General features: G+C 55.9%; 8 protein-coding genes across 8 annotated transcripts; 2 read left to right on the plus strand and 6 right to left on the minus strand.

The window, feature by feature from the left end:
• The first annotated feature begins 283 nt into the window (after positions 1 to 283).
• DL89DRAFT_135399 (uncharacterized protein) lies at positions 284 to 1,501 on the plus strand. Its single transcript, XM_040883359.1, has one exon. It carries the CDS (start codon positions 386 to 388, stop codon positions 1,373 to 1,375), a length of 990 nt encoding a protein of 329 aa, XP_040744095.1. The 5' UTR covers positions 284 to 385; the 3' UTR covers positions 1,376 to 1,501.
• On the plus strand, positions 1,469 to 2,270 carry DL89DRAFT_135379 (uncharacterized protein). The gene has a single exon (XM_040883358.1). The coding sequence runs from the start codon at positions 1,627 to 1,629 to the stop codon at positions 2,110 to 2,112; it is 486 nt and encodes a 161-aa protein (XP_040744096.1). The 5' UTR covers positions 1,469 to 1,626; the 3' UTR covers positions 2,113 to 2,270.
• A 3,469-nt stretch (positions 2,271 to 5,739) lies between these two features.
• DL89DRAFT_292180 (uncharacterized protein) lies at positions 5,740 to 13,067 on the minus strand (the record flags this gene model as incomplete). Its single annotated transcript, XM_040890268.1, has 8 exons — positions 5,740 to 9,937; positions 9,963 to 10,351; positions 10,392 to 11,129; positions 11,161 to 11,217; positions 11,255 to 11,288; positions 11,995 to 12,068; positions 12,209 to 12,458; positions 12,598 to 13,067. 8 exons carry the CDS (start codon positions 13,065 to 13,067, stop codon positions 5,740 to 5,742), a joined length of 6,210 nt encoding a protein of 2,069 aa, XP_040744097.1.
• A 347-nt stretch (positions 13,068 to 13,414) lies between these two features.
• DL89DRAFT_266725 (S-adenosyl-L-methionine-dependent methyltransferase) lies at positions 13,415 to 14,536 on the minus strand. The gene is made up of 3 exons (XM_040887201.1): positions 14,150 to 14,536; positions 13,776 to 14,127; positions 13,415 to 13,753 (listed from the first exon to the last, which is right to left on the minus strand). The coding sequence occupies exons 1-3, from the start codon at positions 14,527 to 14,529 to the stop codon at positions 13,439 to 13,441; spliced, it is 1,047 nt and encodes a 348-aa protein (XP_040744098.1). The 5' UTR covers positions 14,530 to 14,536; the 3' UTR covers positions 13,415 to 13,438.
• Positions 14,537 to 14,783: 247 nt separating this feature from the next.
• DL89DRAFT_277981 (mitochondrial malate dehydrogenase) lies at positions 14,784 to 16,146 on the minus strand (the record flags this gene model as incomplete). Its single annotated transcript, XM_040889485.1, has 3 exons — positions 14,784 to 15,364; positions 15,553 to 16,001; positions 16,126 to 16,146. 3 exons carry the CDS (start codon positions 16,144 to 16,146, stop codon positions 14,845 to 14,847), a joined length of 990 nt encoding a protein of 329 aa, XP_040744099.1. The 3' UTR covers positions 14,784 to 14,844.
• Positions 16,147 to 16,446: 300 nt separating this feature from the next.
• On the minus strand, positions 16,447 to 17,444 carry DL89DRAFT_135497 (uncharacterized protein). The gene has a single exon (XM_040883361.1). The coding sequence runs from the start codon at positions 17,141 to 17,143 to the stop codon at positions 16,628 to 16,630; it is 516 nt and encodes a 171-aa protein (XP_040744100.1). The 5' UTR covers positions 17,144 to 17,444; the 3' UTR covers positions 16,447 to 16,627.
• DL89DRAFT_135506 (uncharacterized protein) lies at positions 17,445 to 18,528 on the minus strand. The gene is made up of 2 exons (XM_040883363.1): positions 18,407 to 18,528; positions 17,445 to 18,296 (listed from the first exon to the last, which is right to left on the minus strand). Exons 1-2 carry the CDS (start codon positions 18,462 to 18,464, stop codon positions 17,746 to 17,748), a joined length of 609 nt encoding a protein of 202 aa, XP_040744101.1. The 5' UTR covers positions 18,465 to 18,528; the 3' UTR covers positions 17,445 to 17,745.
• Positions 18,529 to 18,740: 212 nt separating this feature from the next.
• On the minus strand, positions 18,741 to 20,642 carry DL89DRAFT_292183 (uncharacterized protein; the record flags this gene model as incomplete). The annotated part of the gene is made up of 3 exons (XM_040890269.1): positions 18,741 to 19,703; positions 19,751 to 20,302; positions 20,346 to 20,642. 3 exons carry the CDS (start codon positions 20,640 to 20,642, stop codon positions 18,741 to 18,743), a joined length of 1,812 nt encoding a protein of 603 aa, XP_040744102.1.
• Between the last annotated feature and the right edge of the window lie 720 nt (positions 20,643 to 21,362).

Below are 21,362 nucleotides of genomic sequence, written 5' to 3' on the forward strand. Positions count from 1 at the left end.
CCCACTTGTGGGCCGGGAACGCGTCGCTGACACATACGATCGACCCGGGGTTGAGCCGCACGTGCTGCAGCGCCGTTGCTGCCGGAGCGCTGCTCTTGAACAGGTACAGCACGTTGCCGGCGAAAATGGCGAACCGCCGGTGCCACTGCCGCCGCTTGAACAGCGACCGCCGCGCCGCATCACCTGCAATATACACGTTCAGCCAGAGCGCCTGCCGCGACGCCGGAGTGATTGCCCGCACCGTCACAGTCGGACCACTGCTGGTCAAGGGGCCGCGCCAGCGTGCCATCCCATTCCGGCAGCAGCGCCGTGGGCTTGGACACGCGCTTCAGCGCCGACTGCGACCCGCCGGTCGACGACGTTACTGTCGACAAGGCTACCGACGATGGCTTGCGCGGCAGGTCGCGCTCGGCGTACGGAAGCGCTGCCGAACAGCCCCTGGAACTGCGACGACTCTGGCACCTCGGTAACCAGAATCCGCCGCCGCGACTCCGCCGACGTCCCCGACAGCAGCGACGCGCGTGACGACGCCCGCCCGCGCACCACCTCCTCGGCGCTCTCCACCGACCGCCCGCTCTCCGCCGACCGCCGCCGCTCGTGGCCCAGCCGCCCGGGCGCCTGCAGCCGGGTGATGGCCGCCGTCAGCTGGTCCAGGTGCTCGTTCAGGTCGCCATACGGTGTGCGGCCCGCTTCGCCCGATGCTTGCGATACGATGCTGTGCTGGTCCGCCTCGCGTCGGCTCACCTGCCGCCGCTCCACTATGCCCGCCAGCGCTGCCTCCAGCTCTGCCAGCCCCGACACCGGCGCCAGCAGCGCCTGCGGAACCCCTGCTGACGAGCGGGAAAGCTGCCGCAGCTCCTGCTGCGCTGCCGCCCGCGTCGCCGGCCCGCCGCCGCGCCCCAGCAGGCTGTATGTGTCGTCGAATGCCTGCCGCCGCACCGCCATGCGCTCGCTGCCGCCCGGCACGCCCTTCTCCTCCAGCAGCCGCTGCAGCTGCCGCTGGTGCTGCAGCGAGTCCCACGTCGTGTTCGGCGATGCCGTCGATGTCGACTGGATTGACGCCCGCGCCGAGATGCTCAGCCCCGTCGGCGGATATAGGAATGTGTTGCGTGGCGTTGCCATGGCACTCAGCGATGCTGTGTCCTGCGTGTCCCCGTGCTTGCTAATGTTGTGCGTATACGCTGCCTCAGTGTTGTGCATGCTGGTCCCGCCACTCATTGTGCTAACGGGTGGTGCCGACTATGTGTGGGTTTCTACAGAGGTTGCTATGGTATTAGTAGGAAATTGTCGAGCGAGAAACAGAAAATATGGATGCACGCCGTGCAGCGGGTTTTTCCGTTCCTGCTATTTGCTTTTATTTTGGGGAGGGGTTTAGAAAGCCAGGATCCAGAACAGAGGGAGACCTGCATCGCTGCTGCAGCCGAGTGATTTATCGCAAACTGCCTGCTTCTGTCGCCCATGCGACTCAGCAATGCCAATAACACGTATATAAACAGAACCCGCCCTTTTCAAACAGCACACTGCCACACGCCAAGGGCCGGGGTCCACCCCTGGGCTGCACAGGGGGGATGAATCGAGTTTGCTTTTGGGAGCGACCTGGTAAATTGGTTGCGGGGTCCCCTCAAAATGCCCCGCTCATTGCTGACCTCACCACCCCCTGGCTCTCACAAGCCCTGTCGCCAGCCATCACGTCCATGTCACACACAAACCGCTAAGGTTGCCGATGGGGGCGGAGCAGGAGCAGGAGCTGGCGGGCTGTGTCTCCCACTGGTAATGTGCCTCCAAGGTCAGTCCCAGCGCACAGAAATAGGCCCCGAAGGTACCACAAAATGGAATAAAAACACTCGGCCCCTGCCCAAAAAGGGTGCGCGCAATATGCAGACACAAATCTTGTCGGAGAGTAGAGCAGATCTACCAGAGCTCCTCGCTCCTCACTACACCCCTCCCCTTTCCCTCACTGCTCTGGATATTGGGAGAACGGATCATTTTTCGCTCATTTTCCACCTCCCCAAAAAAACACCATTGATGGTCGGTAGATATCGGTCTGAGCAGGTGTGCGGTGGAGCGACAAACATAGCCAAAACAGTGCCATTTTCGGTCTACGCTCATTAATCAGCTCACAGAAGACTGTCCCACCCTCACAGTCGATTTGGGAGCTGCAGCTAAATATACACCCCGTTCGGTCCATCGAAAAAGAAAGGAAAACATTGAGAGCAATAACGCCCGCAATAGACTGCAGGAATGCGATTTTCAACCTCCAGCTGCACAGGAGAACTCGAACATTCGCCTGCATATCGAATGCTATTTGTGAGCGCCCCGAGCCTGTGCGGGCTAAAGGGTGCATGGGTGGGGGGAGCAAGGACAAGTACAGCGCCGTGGAGCGTCACAAATCTCGCTTTGTAGATTATTCATATGCGACTGCAACCATCAGCTTAATTTTCGCGAATGAGTGGGAGCCGGCACGGAACGCTGATTGACAGGGTAAACAAAACTCCACTCTTGGACTGAGACCGGAGGGACCACCTCCGCAATCAGACTTGCCCCCCATGAATCCATGGGCTGCAAGAAAATTTTTTTGCGCACTCTCAGATAACACATACAATCCATGAGGGTGCCAGACCGAGCAGACGCTGATCTGTACATGGGAATGGAAAAACGTACCTTATGAGTAATACTGATGGCTGGTATCCGAATACAGCGCCGTCTAGGTTGATCAGCCGACACGTATATTTCGAGTTTCTGAGACTGTCCTCCTGACACGCTGCGAGTGAAAAAACGAGAAAGCGACTATAGAAGACAAAAATATAGATACAGAATGAATATTTGCAATATGGCCCGTCCTGTCGAAAAACAGAGTTTGCAGAGTGGAATAAAAAGTAGCGAGGCAGGAAAGGGGCAGGAGAGAGAGGGAGATCCTCCAGCAGCCGCTGAGGGGGTTGCTCTGTGGATTATAAGGAGCCGGAACGCCAGCTGGGCGACACGACCAAATAAAATCTGCAATTGAAGAGTGGGAGGCTCACAAAAGTATACCGAAATTTTTCTGTTGTCGATCACAAAGCAAAATTGCCTTGTGTTCCTTTTCCACACCGCCCCTCTTCTTGCGTCAATTAGTTAACGGGCTCGATCCACGAAGCTTTTTTGTTTGGGCAGGCAGTAGAGAACGAAAGAAAAAGCCTCCACAAATGACTGAACAGAAAAAGGGATCCAGAGGGTAGTAGGCAGCAGGGGCACACAAATCATCTCCAACAAGACCCTTTTTGCTCTTGGGCCCAGGCTCATGGCAAATAGACTCGGCCGATTCTGCTTCCAAGCCCTCGGGCGGGCACCCTCCATCGCTCTTTAATAGCGAGGCGTTTGGCATCCACAGGACTGGCGGAGAAGGAGACGAATAAAAAAACAAAAGCCTCATTCGCGCAGCCCGCTTTCCAAATCTCTCTGGGCTGCTCAAAAGACTGGCTGGCCCAATTTTGCAGCCAGCATTATTACACCCGCAATATTATATCGCCATTGTCAGGAGGAGGAGGTGCGCGAATGGCGTGCATGCCTCGGACGGCTGCAGCGGCTTTTGCCTGTGTATTCTTCCCCCGCCTGACAACAACAGGAACAAATAAAATGCAAAAAAAGAATCCGAAGGTACAGCGCAGCCACCCGGACAAATTGTAGCAGCACCTCACTGGTGCGGCTGGGAGGAAGAGGAAAAGGTAAATAAAAGGTCGGGCATACTCGCCCTTTCCCTCAGGAAGATGCTCGGCTCTACTGCCCACCCCTGCCAGTGTCTTTCTGTAAATGCCTGGGTGACGAGTCTCCCAATGTACCATGCAGCCATAACATGTCGGCCAATGCCAGCAAACTTACCTTGACCAAAAATAGATGTGTATATCACGACTGGTGTGCCCTTGCTCGGAAGTGCGTGGTGGCCAGCTATAATGTATATGGAGATGAGCAAGCGGTGAGCAAGAAATCAAAAGGCTAGAAAAGAAAAAATGCGTGGCAAAACTGTGCTACGGGAAACACTCGATGAAAGAAAAAAGAAGCAGGCCTGAAGCTAGTTGCTCGGGCAGACGCGTCTTTGCCCTTATAAACATTGGTGCAAGCCGAGTGCCAGACCGCGACACCATGCGCTTTATGCAAATGGGGGAGCCAGCAAAGGCTCCAAAAAGCAATTTGCACATAAAGGAATCCTTGAATCCACCAGCGGCTTTCCAGTGTCTATATTTGCTATTCGCCGAGTGGGAAACACTCACCACCGACACTTTTGCAACCACGAAGCGCCTCCGCGCTTGTACAATTGCAGCCAAAATCCGTACCTTACAAGGAAATCACGTAAAAACGAATGCGCCTTTGGTCACGCTGGGTTTGCTGAGGAACAACGGGAGAGGTCGTTCTAATTATCGCGAAAAGTGAACACAGAACCGAGCGCTCAGTGGAGCCAGGAATCGGAACAAGAGATCGGCCAGGAGCAGGCTGTTAGATACTGCCTCCAGCAAAAAGAACAAAAAATAAAAGCGTGCTGCCGTGTAAGCCTTCAAAATGCGATGATTGCGAAACAGAAGCTTGTACACATATATGCCAATTAATGAACAAACCGCAATATGTAGAGAAGAGGAAAGACAGAAGAGCAAGCGGCAAGAGCACGAACCCCGCAGCGTACTTTAAGTGCCGTGGGTGGTAGCGTACAATTGCACGCCATTTCGATATCATTCTATCTCTTGCTTTCTGGCCAGCGAGTCCTTCACAATAAATGGTATCTATTATTGGAATAAGGATCCCTCCTTTCTCACACACGCTCATGTGCAGCAATGGCTGTGCAAGCACGGGGCCACGCAAGAAAAAGGAGCGCAGCGCACATCACCCCCGCCATCCCCTCTATGCGCGGCCACGGCGTCCCCATTGGAGCCCTCCCTCTGGACCTCCTGCTTCAGGTACACGTACGAAATCCGCAATACACACCATCCAAAACGAGAACCCAGATGCAGGAGGATCACTAAGCCCAATCTGGCAGATCCGCGCCATCGCTGCCCGGATCAGGTATGCAATCCACCGAAGCGAGATACATCTCGCTCGGAAGTTGTAAGCTCCATGTTGGCACTTTTACCATATGTCGGCCTATGCGGAAAATCCACAAAAGCTCGTACATCGCATACAACCACGTTTGTCCTGATGGTGAACAGGTTGCATGTCCTGTCCATTGTTTACAGATTGCACTGCCAACATGGTCTCAATTTAATATCCCAACAACACATTCGTCCGGTATGTCGCTCGGCACCCCTCCCCCACAGTTCGGCGATCCGCCTGGATATTCCCATCTCCATAGCCTAGTGCCGCCAAGCGTGGTTCCACAAGGCTATCGCGACAAATCGGCATACCCGCACCCGCTTTCAATACATCCACAAAGATATGTTCCTGGAAAAGCACCAAGCAATCCTATCCACACTAGTGTATGGAGTAGATCGTCTTTGAGGATGTTCACTGTCGATGCGAGGAGAAAGGAAAACAAGGGGCATTTAAGCGGACCTCAGAGAAGGGCACCGAAAGAAATCTATGCATGTGCGCAATTAACTTTGCAGCAAGCGTGGAAAGCATCTGGTGGACAGAAAAATAGGGAACGCATTGACTTTCTTTGTAGCAAAGATAAAGAAAAAAAGCGAGCCTATCGGGCAATGTGCTCACATCTGGAGAGGGCGACATGTGCACATAGTATAGTGGGCCATTCGCTGGTCAAGCATCCACAGCTCTCGCCTATTCGGCATCGACGGTCATGGCAGTCACAACAATCTCAGCACTGGCCTCTGCCTCCAGACTCGCCTTTGCTTCCTCCTCAGCCCTGGCCCTGGCCAAGCGCTCCTCCTTGCACCTACATAGCGGCTTCAGCAGCTCGTCGAGTATGGCCATCGTCTTCCCGCCGTTTTCGATTCCATGCATGGTAGCTAGGTTGCCGTCGAGGGCGTTCGGGGCAGCCGCTCCAACCAGATGCACAAACTGGCAGGCAGCGTTGAACTTTGCATGGCGGGGTCCCTCGCCTCTGGTGTGCACAATGGTTCTTCCGTGGATCTGGAACTCGCACACAGAGCGATTGACAAAGTCGGTTGTATCCTCGTTGGCCAGGGGTACCCAGGTGAATGCGCTGCAGCCCCATGCCTGGCAAATGAGCTGGCTCTGGATCACTGGGTTCAGCGTCAGCTTGCCAGAGTCCACAAACCGGTCCAGGAATGGCTCGATCAGACGCTCATACAGCGCTTGTGCAGTGCCACAGTCCATACCCGAGTCGACATACACAGCACCCAGCAGCGACTCGAGCAGATCGCCCAGTACCTTGGGTGCCGGCACCAGGTTCCAGCACTCGGGCGGCAGGTTCTGGTACACGTCTGTGCTGTCAACCATAGGGCAACTGCTGTCTTCAGCCGCAGCATCTGCGACGGTCTGCCGTACAGCCCAGAACCGCTCCTCGTAGTCTGCAATGGCAGCATTGACTGTCTGCGACTGGTTCCGCAAAAACCTGTGCAGGCCATTGCACACCAGGATCAGTCCCAGAACGTCGTTGCTGACAGCGACGTGCTTGACCAGTGTGATGCGGTGCGGGACCAACTCGGGCTTGTAGTTGTAGTAGCGCTTGGTCACAAAGTAGTCCAAAACAGCGTCGCCCAGGTACTCCAGCCGCTGGTAGCTGGCAGAGTTAAGATCCATCATGCTGCAGTGCGTCAGGGCTTCGACCAACACTGCGCGGTCTTGGAACCTGTACCCGAGGGTGTGCTCAGCCATGGCTTCCCATCCAGCTGGTGCCTTGGTCAAACTGCTGAGCAGCCCCGAGATACCGTCGTCAACACTGCCATCGGGTGCCGAACAATTGACATCGGTCGTATCGAGCATAATCTCTCCTAGCTGGTGAGTCAGCGGTTCAATATCATTGGTACCACTAGGCAGCAGCAGCAATGACTGCTTCAGCGATGCTATGTACTCCAACTGGTGCATATGCAGTGCAGCAAGACGTCGCTTCTTCTCGCGCTGGCCTGCATGCCAGACCTTGCCAAACTGCTGCCACTCAGTCCATCTGCTGTCAGTAACATTCAGAGAGCATGCAGCAGCTAGCGCGCCTTCAATCCCGCCATCCAGCACCGCAGCGCCTAGCAGCGACTCGATGATATCAGCGACAGTCTTTTCCGACAACGGCCGCTCAGTGATAATGTCGCGAGTTTGCTTACGCGGCGCCGTGTGTGGCTTATTCTCGGAACTGGCCTTGCCAGTGCTCGTGACAGCGTCAGGATCTTCGACTTTCTCTTGCGGATCAGCGGCTACAGCCTTCCGCAGTACCCTGTTGTTCTCAACAGCCGGTGTGCATATCCACTTGGTCGAGATGTCGTGCAGTCGCTTCCATCCCTGGCCCGGTAGCCGCCATTCGCGCTTCGAAAATGCAAGCGATATAATGCTCTCAGCCAGCGACATGCGAGTGGCCAGATGGAACAGATGCGAGTTGCTAACAAGGTGCTCGCGACGCGACGTCAGCAGCCCCTCGTGGTCGGCCGGATGTTCAACAAACAGCATCGTCGACGTGATAAACTTGAGTATCGAGTCGCCCAGTGTCTCTAGCCGCTGGTAGTCGCAATCCATCGATGAGCTGGACGCTGTGATTGCACACCGCACTGTCTCGGTCTCGGCACTCAGCGACAGCCTCTGCCTGACGCCAAATGCTACTAGGACTTGCTCGAGTCGTGTCAGGAATGATGACAGCAAGGTGAGGTTCAGCACATCGGTGAGACCCAGTGGCTCACGCGCACAGCAGAACGGTGTTGTGTAGATGCCATCTGGATAGGTTTCAAGGCCAGGTCCCTCAGATACGGTCACTGGCGGGGAATGGAACTGCACGGGCGCCAGGTAGTTGTTGGAGAAATCGACCGGTTTGACCATCAATAGCGGAACGCCGGCTGCGCCCTCGTCCTCCTTGGGCAGCATGTAGCGCACGCGCTTGTTGCGGGACCACTCATTCATGGTTTTGATCCGCCGACGAGTCGATGCCTTTGGCGTGCCAGCCAAAGCCGCTGACGATGTCGGGGTACCACTGGTGTCAGTGCTCATATTCACGGATACTGCAGATGGCGGCGGGCATGGCGTCGAAGTGAGCTCCTTAGGTGGCATCACTAAAGTTGCCTTATGCTCATATACAACAGTCATTTGCGGGTCCTGCTGCTTGGCTTCGATGGCCATATCAATATCATCCAGCACCGAAGTCATTGCATGGTACTGCGGCAAATTGGTGTTGACATCGGCGTCATGGCACACCTTGGTGACGACCTTGAGGTTACCAGAGTCCAACGCGTCCATAACCAGCTGGCCAACCAGCTGCCTATAGTCAAACCCTTCCCTGTACACGGCCTTGCGGTCCTTGAAGCATGTGCGGGCGAACTCAAAATCGACGCTGTTGCAGTCTGTGGTGAGCGGGGCCAGCAAGATGCCAACCTCATTTGTCTCCCACACGTAGCCATGCCTGAGCGTACGGATCATAACCTTTGATGTAAACGACGCCAGGTCATCGATCTGCGCATTGTCGAGCTCCCGCGACCACATATACCTTGGCACAATATATTCCGGCGACAGATCTGTGCTGTCGTTATACTGCGCAATGTACAGCGGCACAGCGATGTCATCCGGCAGCGGGTTGGCAGTGGCGAGCATGATCGATGTGGGTACCTCAGCCTTTGGGTGCTGCAGAGAAATCCAGTAGAAATGCCAGAGCGATGGATTACTGGCTGGCGTATTGCCGTCCACGTCCATGGCATCCCGGTCTGCCGAGGCAGGTGCAGCCCGCTTAAATGCCTCTGGGGTAGCGATTGCATAGTTGTTGACGGCCGAGCGTGAACCCTTGGTTTGGCCTTTCGGCAGAGGTCCGGTCTTCTTGCCAATCGTTGCCGACAAGTTTGGCTTCACTTCGACGACAGGCAGCAGGCTATCATCAATGGCTCCAACTTGATGCAGCTTCTTGGCGGCGCGATACGAGGCGACCTGCTTGGCCAGCTTTTTGGTCGGCATTGCCGGCCCGTTGATGCGCCGCAGCGCTGCATTGGCTGGCAGTGTCAGTGAGCAGCGGAACAGCGTCCTGGGTGGGGTCTTCTTGCGCTTCTTGCCGGCCACGACCGAACTGGACTTAGGCCCTGCCAGCGATCCCTCTTCTTCCACCTCTTCCAGTTCTTCGGTGATCGTATAGGCGGGCTCGAGCGCATCGTACTGATTCTGTGGGAGTGTCTGAACATACCGGTATATAATCTGGATCGCCGACAGGTACGTGATCTTGGCACCAGATGCTAGTACAGTGAATACCCGGCCAGAGCGGTCGCGGCTCTCGATCCACAGCTCCTTCTCATCGTCTTCAGGGTTGTCTGCCGAAAACTCGCGCAGGGTATGGCGTTGCAGAAACTGCCAGTATTCTGGCCCCGAACGTCCAATGCGCACCACCTTTGTGCTCTCGCTGTCGCTCTCAAGCTCCATATCTGGGTCATCGCCAGGCTTTGCGGTGATCGGTGTTGGTGACGCGCGGCGGGACATATGGCTGTTGCACCAGTCCTTCAAGAACCCTTCCATCTCAACCAGCCTCTCGTAGTCCATGCGCGTGCCCATGTGCTTGTGTATGGCGCTCTTATTTATATCCTCATCCATACCAGGCACCATTACATAAAACTGCGATCCGGCCTTACGCGCGCGCCCACGGGATTGGATCAGGGATGTCACGGTCTGTGGGATCTCAAATCGGACTACCAAATTGCATGGCTGCACATCGACGCCCTCTTCGGCGACCTGCGTGGCGAATATAAGGTTGACCTTTCCCTGGGCAAAGTCCGCCAGCGTCGTCTGATTGGCAACCCGTATGGCACCCTGTCGCAGCGGGCGAACTGCCTTGCCGCCGCCGCGCGCAGCACCCAGCAAGCGCATCAGCAGTGATGAAGCAGAACTCAGAAATCTGCGACACGATGTACACGAGCGCAACTGCGGTAAGACGCCGGTTGACAAACACGATTCCACGCAGCTCGTTGGCACGGTCGCGCCATGACATCAGAATATCCAGCAGCGCGTTGACCTGCGGCGATAGAAGGTGGCGCACATCGCTCCATGGACCTGCGCGAATCCACCGTGTCCTGGCTTTCCCGTCACCTGAACCGTCCAGCGCCTTGAGCCGCTTGGCAGCCTTTTCGATGTTTGCGTCATTGTCCAGCAATTCAAGTCGCTGCAGGATCATGGTGCGCGCAACCTCCATACCGCCAAACTCACGGTCGATGGCTAGCGCGCTCTGCAACTCCACTACCTCCTGGCGACGCGGACCCAGGCTCTCCTGTGCAGTCAGCGTCTTGTGGTGCAGACTCTGAATCTGGCTATCGCATGCGGAGGATCCGGCACCCCGGCTGAACTGTACCAGTGACTGCTCCTGCCGCCTCAGGAACCGATGTCTGCCGCAGCCCCTCAGTCAGAACGCTGTTGTGCCACTTTTGGATCTCATGGTGCCACATTAGATCGACACCCATGGGTCCAAGAAGCTGCAGCAGATAGGGCGCATTCTCGAACCTGTCTGCCAGCTTTGCATTCTGGCCGCACGCCTTGAAGAGCACTGCTGTCAGCTCAGTCTCGGGGAACTCGGGCGGCAACGGGTACTCCCAGCATATGCTTTCTGCTTTGGAAACAATGTCCTTACAAAGCGACAAATCCACTGTACACAGGTCTGCATTGATCAAGGCCTGCAGTCGAGCCACCGAGGTGCGTACATCCTCCCGCGAGTTGAGCGGCGACGCCGTCATGCCAAAAACATGCGGGCGCTTGCTAGGCTCTGCCAGCCGGTAGAACTCGCTCATGATGAGCGCATATGGGTGGTTGCCGCGGGTATGGTGGCACTCGTCAATCACCAGCAAGTCGATATCCTCGAGGCTGATGTATCCGTGGCGCAGGGCATTCAAGAAAATCTGGTGGGTCATGACCTGAACAGTGCTCTTCGCCCAATGCGCCTTCCACCCGCTCTTGCCCCATGCCTCAATGCCTGCCGACCCGACAAATTTCTCGACCCGGTGCTGGGTATTGTCGCTGATGACCCGCGCCTGCTGCTGCACCAGTGCAACAGTGTTGTTGAGAAACACCCGCATTTTCTCTGGCGACCGCTGTGCAAACCACTCAATAAGCATTACTGACACCTAGCGTCTTGCCGGCACCCGTCTCAAGTACGATCATTGTATTATTCTCCAGTGCCTGCCTGAAAAGCGCCATCTGGATACTGCCGCGGCACCAGACTGCCCGACAGCCGCACGGTGTCTGGGTTGCTTGCCTTGGGACTCGGCTGTTGACACTGGCTTTGTCATGTGCGCGCTTTACTTGCTGTTGCTGGATTTTTATGTAGTTTTATGTTCAGTCGGACAGAATGAGCAGTGTGAATTTGGAGCTGGGCTGAGTGCGTTGAATAAAGGTGCTTCCAAAAAATGAAAGCGAAGAAGAGAAGGGGGTTCGCCAAGGTGGGGAGTCCATAGGCCGACAATACATATCGTAAACAATAACCTTGCTGCAGCCGCCGGGCTGCCTAAATGTGGCAGTGCCATGACCACGACTTTCCCTGACAAGCCAGCCCTAGAAAGAGCCTGAAGAAAAATTCCTAGAGTTCGCTTGACTGGACACTTGGTGCTCAATACACGCCGCGACATCAGGGAACCACACGTATCAACAGTAATACTAATAGTTGGAAATGATATTATTTAAATCGATGCTATGGTCACAACTGGCTAGGAACGCTCAGCAGCAGCCAGGCTTACCTGAGCACTTTGAGGGTTACCTTCTCCAGGGTCGCGGACTCTGACGAGTCTTGCTTGGGTTTGCAGCACCCTGACGACTCTTGCTTAGGCTTGCAGCATCCTGACGAGTCCTGCTTAGGAGGCAGCACCCAGACGGCCTGTTGGCTTGCAACACCCTGACGACTCTTGCTTAGGAGGACAGCATCCTGACGAGTCCTGCTTAGGAGGACAGCATCCTGACGACTCTTGCTTAGGCTTGCAGCAGCTAGCTGTCAGCGCACTCTCCATCAGCGATTCGGTGGATGTTGTCTTCAGCTCCTTCGCCATCATCAGCAGCCGATGCCCTCGATAGCAAAGAACGGCGACAGCCAGGACTTGGCCAGAATCTCAGCGGTATTGGCACTGACTTTCACTGGCACACTCCGTTGCAAAGACATTGTCGACATCCAAGCTCGTACTTGATCCTCGTGGCCAGCGACTGTACCCAGATAAGTGGCCGTCTGGCCGCGAGCAATCTCCTTCTGGTCATTCTCGGCGACCTTGAACAGACGGTAGGTGATTGAGTAGAACTTGATGTCCTTGACCAGTGCCTTGAGCTCAGCGTCGTGTACCTCAATGTGCGAGATTGCCAGAATGCGTGGCCGCGCAAACCCAATGGTCTGGGCGATGCTCTCGAATTCCTTTGTGTACAGAGCACCAGGCCAGACACTCGCCGAGCAGCACATCATGTGTGCGGATTGCTTCAGGGAATCTCGGCATCGGCATAGACATCTGAAAAGTACAGCTCACCGCCATCACGCAGCGAGTCGTACACACCTTGCTAGCACACGGGGCTTGTCTAGGCGACAGGTTAATGACGCAGTTGGAAATGCAGATATCGATCGACTTCTCAGGGACGCCAGCCTCGCGCAGCATCTCAATGTAGCCGGTCAGGAACTTCAGGTTGGGTGCATACCCGAGGGTCCTTGCAAACTCGCCAATGTTTTCGCGGGCCGTGGCAAGCTGCTCGTCAGTCATGTCAACGCCGATCACCGAGCCCTCGGGACCAACCAGTGCCGCCGCGGCGTAGCAGTCACGGCCGCTGCCGGATCCCAGGTCGAGCACTGACTTTCCGGTGATTCCAAGGGGGATAGGGTTGCCGCAGCCGTAGAACTTGTCGGTAACGGCACTGGGGATCTTACGGATCGCATCGAGAACAATCGGATGCGGAGCAGAGCCCGTGGTGCAGGCGCTGGTCTTCAGGTCCTTTGACGACTCGAGGACCTTGCCGTAGTAGTCCTTAACCGAGGTGTAGACAGTATCAGAGTTCGAAGCCATTGTTGTGATGTATCTTTCTGGAATAGAGCAAAGAGAATGTGTTTTTGAAGCGACCAAGGGGACGTGGCTGTTGCTGAGCTCTCGCTTTTAAATGCTCAGACTGTCTGCCATGGATTGCTCCATCGCAGATTAGTCAGGCCCGTCGATTTCATTGGCCCTACGACCCTTTTGGAGAATACAGCATCACCAGCCAAGCACTGAAATTGCCCGAGAATGCGAGTCTGGAAATATTGGGCTTGCCGGTTCCACTGATTCTCAGCATACCGGTGTGCTAGATGATTCAATCGCCAGTGGCATATGTCGCATGGAGCAAAGAAACAACCTGGTGGTATTGCGAGAGAGGAGTATAGAGATTTTATCTGTTGAAATATTTAAGCCGAACCACAGCATGCAGGCTTCACTGACGAGCAGCTGCTGGTGGCTGAGCGTGCCTTGTCCATGAGGGACTCGATCGACGAGGTTTCGATTGGACCGCCGCTCTCACCGGCAGGTCCACTGACGGTAAAGTACTTGCTCAGCCACGAGTGTTCCAGCAACGCAGCAGTATTTCCGCTAACCTTTACGGGCACGCCTTGCTTGAATACATTGTCGACATCCAGCCTGTACTCGCACTCATTGCCCTGGATCTGCCCGTTGTATGTGGCGGTCTGGCCGCGATCCAGTTCGTTCTCATCAGCCTGCAACACCTTGAAGCAGCCTGTAGGTAACCGAATAGTAATTGATACCCTTGGTCTTAGCCAAGAGCTCAGAATCGTATATCTGAAGGTGGGAGACTGCTAGAATGCGTGGGCATGCAAAGCCAATATCGCGCACAATCTTCTCAAACTCCTTGACATACAGTGCTCCAGCAAGGCCCTCGCCTAGCAGAGAATCGTCGGTACGCACGGCGATAGGAATTTCGCAATCAGCGTACAGGTCTGAGAAGTGCAGCTCACCGCCATCACGCAGCGAGTCATACACACCTTGCAGAACGCGAGGCTTGTCTGGTGACAGGTTGATGACGCAGTTTGAGATACAGATGTCAACGGACTTCTCGGGAACACCGGCCTCGCGCAACTTTCTCGATATAGCCCGTCAGGAACTTGAGCTTGGGCATATATCCGAGAACCTCACTGTACTTTTCGATGTTCTCACGAGCGACTGAGAGCTGCTCATCGGTCATGTCAACGCCGGTCACCGAGCCCTCGGGACCAACTAGAGAGGCGGCAACATAACAGTCGCGACCACTGCCAGAGCCCAGATCAAGCAGAGACTTCCCAGCAATACCCAGCGGGATCGGATTGCCGCAGCCGTAGAATTTGCCAAGGACGTCCTGAGGGATCTTGCGGAGGGTGTCCAGGACGAGCGGGTGGGGCGCAGATGCAAGCGAACAGGCGTTTGTCTTGAGATCCGAAGAGGTCTCGAGCGTTTTGCCATAGTACTCTTTGACGGAGGTATGAACTGAATCGCTGGTAGAAGTCATTTTTAGAGTAGAAGATATCGACAGAGGAGAAGGGATGCTGGAAATGTGGCACGCCAATGCTAAAGCACGCTCTGCCCACGCGGAGACGCCGGGATAGGGGCCGGTGAGCATACCCTAACTAGGTTGCCCGAACTTTGGAATTTGTCAGCTCGGCATGCACCTCGGCCAATTTACAGCCGTGTCCCACTGCTGCTGCACAGACCGCATTCCATGGGACTGGACCGCTACCATAGCGCAGCATCCTCCCGGCTAATGAGAGTTGAACCTTTTGTATTTTAACATAAATGGCACGGGGAAAACCACGATCAGAACTGCTTACTGCTTGCCGTTGACAAACTGCTCACCCTTGGTCTGGGTCTTGAGCAGCTCGGGGATGGCGGCCTTGACGAGCTCCTTCTCGTACTCGGAGATGTTCTCAGGCAGGGGCAGGACCTCCTTGACACCGTTCTTGTCAAGCTTGACGTAGGTCGAGAAGTACTCAATGCCCTCCTTCTTGAACAGGTCGTTCTTGACGAACGCCCACTCGAGGACCTCCTCACCGGCATCGGCGCGCAGCAGCGAGTCGGCGAAGCGAGCGCCAGCGAAGGCCATCGACAGGGTAGCCGAGCCCAGACCGTCCTTGGCCTTGACGACCTCGTCACCGCCAAACTGCACGCGGTGGGTCAGGGCAGCACGCTCCTCCTCGGTGAGCTTCAGACCCTCGACCTGCGAGAACAGCGGGATGATGGTGATGCCGGCATGGCCGCCAACGACGGGCACATCGACGACCTTGTCGAGCTTGGCGCCAATGAAGCGCGAGGCACGGACCAGATCGAGGCTGGTGACGCCGAAGATGCTACAATAGGGAATCACGTGCAAATCACGATCAGCTAATCAGTTTCTGGATTCCGATAACGGTGACACATGCATAGGCAGCGCCTCGAATGCGAACAAGCGCTCGACACGCCAAAACAGGGAGGCGAGGGCACAATGCGCTGCTTATTCTAAGCGAGCGTGAAACTTACCGCTTGGGGTCGTAGACACCGGCCTTCTTGAAGACCTTCGGTGGCAATAGGCACGGTCGAGTTGACGGGGTTGGAGATGATGAGGAGCTTGGCCTTGGGGCAGACCTCGGCGCAGGCCTGGGCCAGATCGCGCACAATACCAGCGTTGGTGTTGAACAGGTCGTCGCGGGTCATGCCGGGCTTGCGGGGCACACCGGCCGGAATGACAACGAGCTCAGCGCCCTGCAGAGCCTTCTTCAGGCCGTCCTTGTCCTTAGCGGTGTAGCCAGCGACGTTCGACAGGGTGTTGATGTGGCCGATGTCGGCAGCAACTCCCGGCGTGTTCACGATATCGTACAGGCCGAGCTCAGTCACGCGCGGGTTGGTCTTGAGCAGCAGCGACAGGGGCTGGCCGATGCCGCCGGCGGCGCCGAGAACGGCAACCTTGGAGCGCAGAGGAATGGCAGTCGAGAAGGAGCGGGCGGCAACCTTGATCGCGGAACGGAGTGGCAAACATTTTTTAGTGAATTCGAACGAGCAAGTAGAAGGATGGAGAAGCAGACAAGAAGAAGAGCTGCGCCCGCGCTGCGCTGCCCGAGGACTGCTTTTAAACCAGCCCGGGCTCGCTGGCCATCGTAGGCGCCGGCCGCACACACCTCCCCAAAACGCAGCCCGCATCAGGGCTTGATAAGTGGGATAATTCCTATTGGCCATTAACATCCTGGCTCCCCTTGTCCCAGCCGGATAGTGCATGGGCTCATGCTAGTCAAAATGCAGTTCAGCTATAGCGCGCAGGTGCCAGCAAAAGCCCCCGCTGCCAGCTGCTGGGCAATTCGCGCAGACAGGAGCGTGAAAGCTGCGGGCTCTGCGCAATCCCACGTCTAGCCCCGGCATTGCGTCAGACAGGCCATTTCTAACGGCTATTCATTTGAGCACCAGCCGCGCCCTTGCACACCAGGTTCAGCGGCATGCTCCAGGCATAGCGGCTGCTGCAGACTCGCCTGTCTGACTGCCGCCTGCCCGGCTGACCGGTGATTACAGAGCCCACGAAGCACCTTCTAAAAGGAGAAAAATGACGGTTCCAGTCCTCAGATGTCGGTCACGATCGACAGAGCCTAGGAAAAACTCGGAATTGGGATCTCGCAAGGTGGATTGCGGAATTTATTCAACAACAGTTTGACAGTTACCGCGCCGGCTCCTTGCTTGCAGGCTTTCGCCTGGCTGTTGCGGGCCACGCGCGCCTGCTCCAGCTCATTGGCCTCGCTCCACGACTCCATTGTCAGCTCCGCCTCGCCCTTGGCGATGCTCACCAGGCGGGCCACGGTGATGACGCCAGACAGCTCGGTCTGCGTCATCATCTTTGCGCCAGTAGCGTGCGCCTGCTTGCGCGACTCCGCATATTCTTCCGAGATCTTTTCAGAAACGGCCTGCGGGACACGGAATTCCAGATTGCGAGCATTCGCCAGATACTGCCGGATCTGGTCCCGGTGCAGCGGATCAAGCACCACAGGGGGCTCGTCCTGTGTCTTGGCCAGCAGAGAGCATAACTCAGAGCTCAAATACACGTCACAGTCATTGTGCAGGATAGATTTGCCCGCAGACAGCACCAGAACTCGAACATTGGTGTCCATCGGCACCGGCTGGTACGGGTACTGGAAGCTGACAGACTGGTCCTATGATCACTGTCTGCAGTGCATGTAGATTCTTGACGCCGCGCTCGCCCAATGTACCTTCGTCGAGACAAGTCTCGTCGCAGATGATCTCAGTGCCCGCCGGCAGCTGCAAAACTCCAGAGTGCAGATCTCCAGACTCGGCACTGGGCACAAACACCGCGCCATTCAGCAGCTTCAGATCAAACGGCAGCTCGACAACCCGCGGCAGAAGCTGCTCGAGCGCATCGGCGATGCGACGGGTGGAGGAATTGCGCAAAGCAAACCGGCCCGAGCCCTCGCTTGCCTGTGACGGGAACCCAATCAGATTCAGCGAGTATTTACCGACTTTGGCGCCTTGTACATTGGCGGTACAAGACAGTAGGTGCAGCAGCAGGAACTGCGCCGCCAGCTGATCGCCACCAAGGACCGCCGTCAAGTGCGACAGTGCCAGGTCACGCCCTTGCTCAAACTCCTTCGCTGAGAGCTCCACCGACTCTGTATCCAGCCCCTCGGTATGGAAGATCGCATGGATGCACGGCCACTCGCCTTGGTCATCTTCGCTCTTCGAGTTGAACCCAGGCTCATAAACGCCCACCACATCCACTAGATGCGATGCCCGGGGCGCATGTGCTGGCGCATAAAACTTCACCAGCGCTGCAACATGTGGCTCTCCTTTGAGCGGATACTTTTCGCCAACAGACTTGAGTCCCACCAACGCTCAGCATCTGCATCGCATCATCGACTCCACTGCGCTGCCCTGGAACAGAGACGCAGTATGCGACCTCCTTCTCGGTAAATACATTGTGCGGCGACGAATAGTCGATCTCCCAGCCCTCCTCCAGCTCGTGGTTTCGGTCAGTGTAATGGGAGAATTTGTGCATCTTTTCGCCATCCTTGGATACCTGTGCCAGCTGATAGGTGAAGCTCCTCTCCGTAGCCCGGATCCTGGACCATACACTGGAACCGTACAAGCGTCTGCTGGCTTCACATTGCTCCATGATCCACTCACTAACGGGATCTGGTCCCAGACTTTCATGGGTTTTGAACATGTCCTGGAAGTCCGCCTGGACCACCTTTCCAATCTCTGCAGCAGCTGTGTGCCCACTACCATCGACGCTAGCCTTGTGGCTCTCTAAAGAGGTTTGAAGTGATCAGCTTTTTGCGTGCGCATTCCACTCCTGAAGGAAATTGTTGCAGGTCTGACACATTGCCCCGCCTGTCAGCTGGCAACCTCCCGCTTACCAAAGAGCCTGTTGATCACGTCGAGTGGGGAGTCAATATACTCGCGAATGTCTGTCATTTGTTCACAGGTTGGAGTAGCTTGGAAAAAGGAGCAAGTGGAATCAAAATAGGCCCGACAAGCCTGCAGGACTGAAACAGCCTATCCTCTGTGCCTCAGTCGGCATGACGAAAAACCACGTCAACAAAGAATTAGTGTGGGATCAAAGAAAGCTGGAAGCGATCAAGAAACGCGACACTGCTTGTGTTTCTGAAAGGCTTCATCTTGGGGGAAAAGCTGAGGATAGAGATGGAAGGAACAAAAGTAAAAAAAAAGGATAGAACTGCATATGAATCTCTACTCCTCGTCAGAGCTATCGTCGTCGTTGCGGCGACCACCAGCCTGCTGGCCGCGCAGCTGCGCCATCTGGGCGGCGATTGAGTCGTCCTCTGGCTCCGAGATGTCGTCCTCAACAGGGGCCTCAGCCGGAAGCGTCGCCCGGTCAGCAACCTCCATGCGGATCTCCTGCAGCACATCACAACCATAGTACGAGTCGCTCTTGACCAGCAGCTGGAACGTGTATGTGCCCGGCTGCGGGGGTGCCTGGAACTGCACAGACACAACACGCTCGGTAGCCAGGTTGGCAACGCGGATAGGAGGAACCACCAGCTTGCCGCTCTGGAAGTTGGCAAAGCTCACCCACCACTGCGACTCCTTGCGGCCGGCAAAGTAAGGGCAGTATACCTCGGGCGCAGTCTCCTTGCTCTCGTTCTTGGACATCCTTGACACAAAGTTCTCGATCGCCGCCGTATCCTCGTCAGCAATCTCCTCGATGTCGGCGCCCTGGAAGCGCGACACAGCCTTGGTGCGGGCGTTTGTGACCTTGATCTTGGCGATAAGCGTTACAATCGACAGCGGCGTGATGACCTGGTCGCCGATCACAGTGAGCAGAGCACGCGCAATCTCGACCTTGGGGATGACCTTGGCGTACTGGATCGCCTCCTCGAACTGCTTGTCACCGAGCACATTCAGGGCCTCGCGCTGCTTCTCGGCAGGCAGGCGCAGCAGCTGGTTGATTCCGTATACGTTCTTCTCCTTGTAGATTTTGGGCTGGTTCTCGTTCGTGATGCCAGGCAGCTGCATCAGCGGCGCGTCGTACATGTACAGGCCCTGAACAAGCATCTGCGAAATGCTCATCAGCTGCGTCGAGCAGTTGTACCAGTTGTGGCCAGTCGAGATCTGGAGCAGGCCGCGGTGCACAAGGTTCAGTGCCGTGATCACAATCTGCTGCTGCTGGTCGGCAAGCTCGGCATCGTCGATCTGAACACGGAAAAAGTGCGCATGCAGCAGAACTGTTGGCCTTCCACGGCATCCTTGCTCGTGAATTTCTTGGACGGCGTGAAGATCTCCAGAGCATGGCGGCGAGACACGCGCTGCACATTTTCGGAAATCTCCTTCAGAGTCTTGTCCTCGGACTCGCGGTACTTTAAGTCGTCCTCAGTGAACTCGGTGGCAGCGGTCAGCAGCTCAATCAGGTTGCGCTGGGTGATATGCTCGCGGATGTTCTTGAAGAACAGGCCCATGGTCGGGTTCAGGATACGGTCCTTCTGGTAGCGCGTCGAGTTGTACCACCAGCGGCCAACGTAGAATGGCATCACAAAGCCAAACATGAGCCCGTATAGAAGCAGCACAAACGGCGATGTGTGTGCCTCAACCAGGAGCTTGGGCAGCGCAATGCCCATCGACTGCACCTGCATGCCGTCAGGGTTGCCGTACTTGTTGTAGTTCTCCAGCGCCTCAGGGTCCGTCAGCGTCTTGTACGCGCGGTTAATCTCTGCCATCTTTTCGCCAGCCAGCTCCTTGTTCTCCTCGCTGACCTTGTCCGGATGCCACTTCATCGACAGCTGGCGGAACGCCCGCTTGATAGTCGCCGAAGTCCTCGGTGCTGTCGATTCCGAGAACCTTGAACGGGTCCCAGTACTCTGCCTCTGCCACTTCGGTTGTCTTCACCTTGTACGAGAGCAAAAAGATCAGCGCCCAGCCGACAACCAGCAGAACGGCCCGGATCTTGGGCATCGACGACTTGTTCTTGACTTTGCGCGTGCGCACTTTGGGCGTCTTTGGCTTCATAGTCTCGCCCGAGCCCTTGTTGCCTACCAACAGGTAGAGCGTTGTGGGCACCACAGTCAGACTAAGCACCGTCAGCGCATAGTAGAAGAATGTGACGCCCGATTCGTCGTACGTGTACTTTGCACCCATGCCTCTGGAATTGCGAGCAACGATGCAATCAGTTTAGTAAAAGAAAAAAAGGAGGTTTGCGAATAAAGTAGGAAAGAGCGAGCTGCGAGTCCTCTGCTCTGTTTTGCGTGGTGGTGGTGGTCCTCTTTCCTCCCTGTTTGTGTGCGGCTTGGGAACAAGAAGCAGCTCTCTTTGTGGCTCAGAGAGTATTAATGACCAGAATAGCGTAGACTGCAGAGGTTGTATGCGTGCAACGGCTACTGAATGCAGAGAAATAAAAAGGAGGGAAAACCAGTGAGTTGGAGGAGAGAAGAAGGTTTGCAAGCGAATATCACAGAGAATGTATGCCTGCTGCTTCGCGAAGCCAGGTCTACGCCAAGCTAGTAAAAGCCTCTGTGGCTGTTGATGCTTTAGCCCAATCCGCCCATTTGGCCTGCAATGCAGCGGGTCGCTGTAGTGCTGGCACTGCCCAGGAGCGATGCGGTGCGAAAAGTCGCTGGCCAGCACCCATTGGCTATGGCTGCAATAAATTAATTACTATGCCGGCTGGTGATTACCAGATGAAGATATCTGATTTACCCGGACTAGGTCTGTCTGTGCGCAGCTGCAGTGCATGAAATGCAATGTCTCAGAAAATACAGGCGGCTTGAACCGAGACGCAGCCGAAAAAGGCACATGCTCCGGGTCTGGCTGATGCGCTGGACATGCTGCCCAGGCTACACATGATCAAGGCCATATGCA

This window comes from Linderina pennispora, assembly GCF_002104995.1.
Source record: "Linderina pennispora strain ATCC 12442 chromosome Unknown DL89scaffold_5, whole genome shotgun sequence".
Taxonomy (NCBI): Eukaryota; Fungi; Kickxellomycota; class Kickxellomycetes; order Kickxellales; family Kickxellaceae; genus Linderina; species Linderina pennispora.

What these genes read in the sequence shown, in the direction of transcription:
- DL89DRAFT_135399 (XM_040883359.1), top strand. Translation starts at nt 386, where the DNA reads ATGGCTTGCGCGGCAGGTCGCGCTCGGCGTACGGAAGCGCTGCCGAAC.
- DL89DRAFT_135379 (XM_040883358.1), top strand. Translation starts at nt 1,627, where the DNA reads ATGCCCCGCTCATTGCTGACCTCACCACCCCCTGGCTCTCACAAGCCC.
- DL89DRAFT_266725 (XM_040887201.1), bottom strand. Translation starts at nt 14,529, where the DNA reads ATGACTTCTACCAGCGATTCAGTTCATACCTCCGTCAAAGAGTACTAT.
- DL89DRAFT_135506 (XM_040883363.1), bottom strand. Translation starts at nt 18,464, where the DNA reads ATGACAGACATTCGCGAGTATATTGACTCCCCACTCGACGTGATCAAC. An exon ending in CGTGATCAACAGGCTCTTTG is followed by an intron (nt 18,297 to 18,406) that starts GTAAGCGGGAGG and finishes AAACCTCTTTAG; the next exon opens with AGAGCCACAAGGCTAGCGTC.
- DL89DRAFT_135497 (XM_040883361.1), bottom strand. Translation starts at nt 17,143, where the DNA reads ATGGACACCAATGTTCGAGTTCTGGTGCTGTCTGCGGGCAAATCTATC.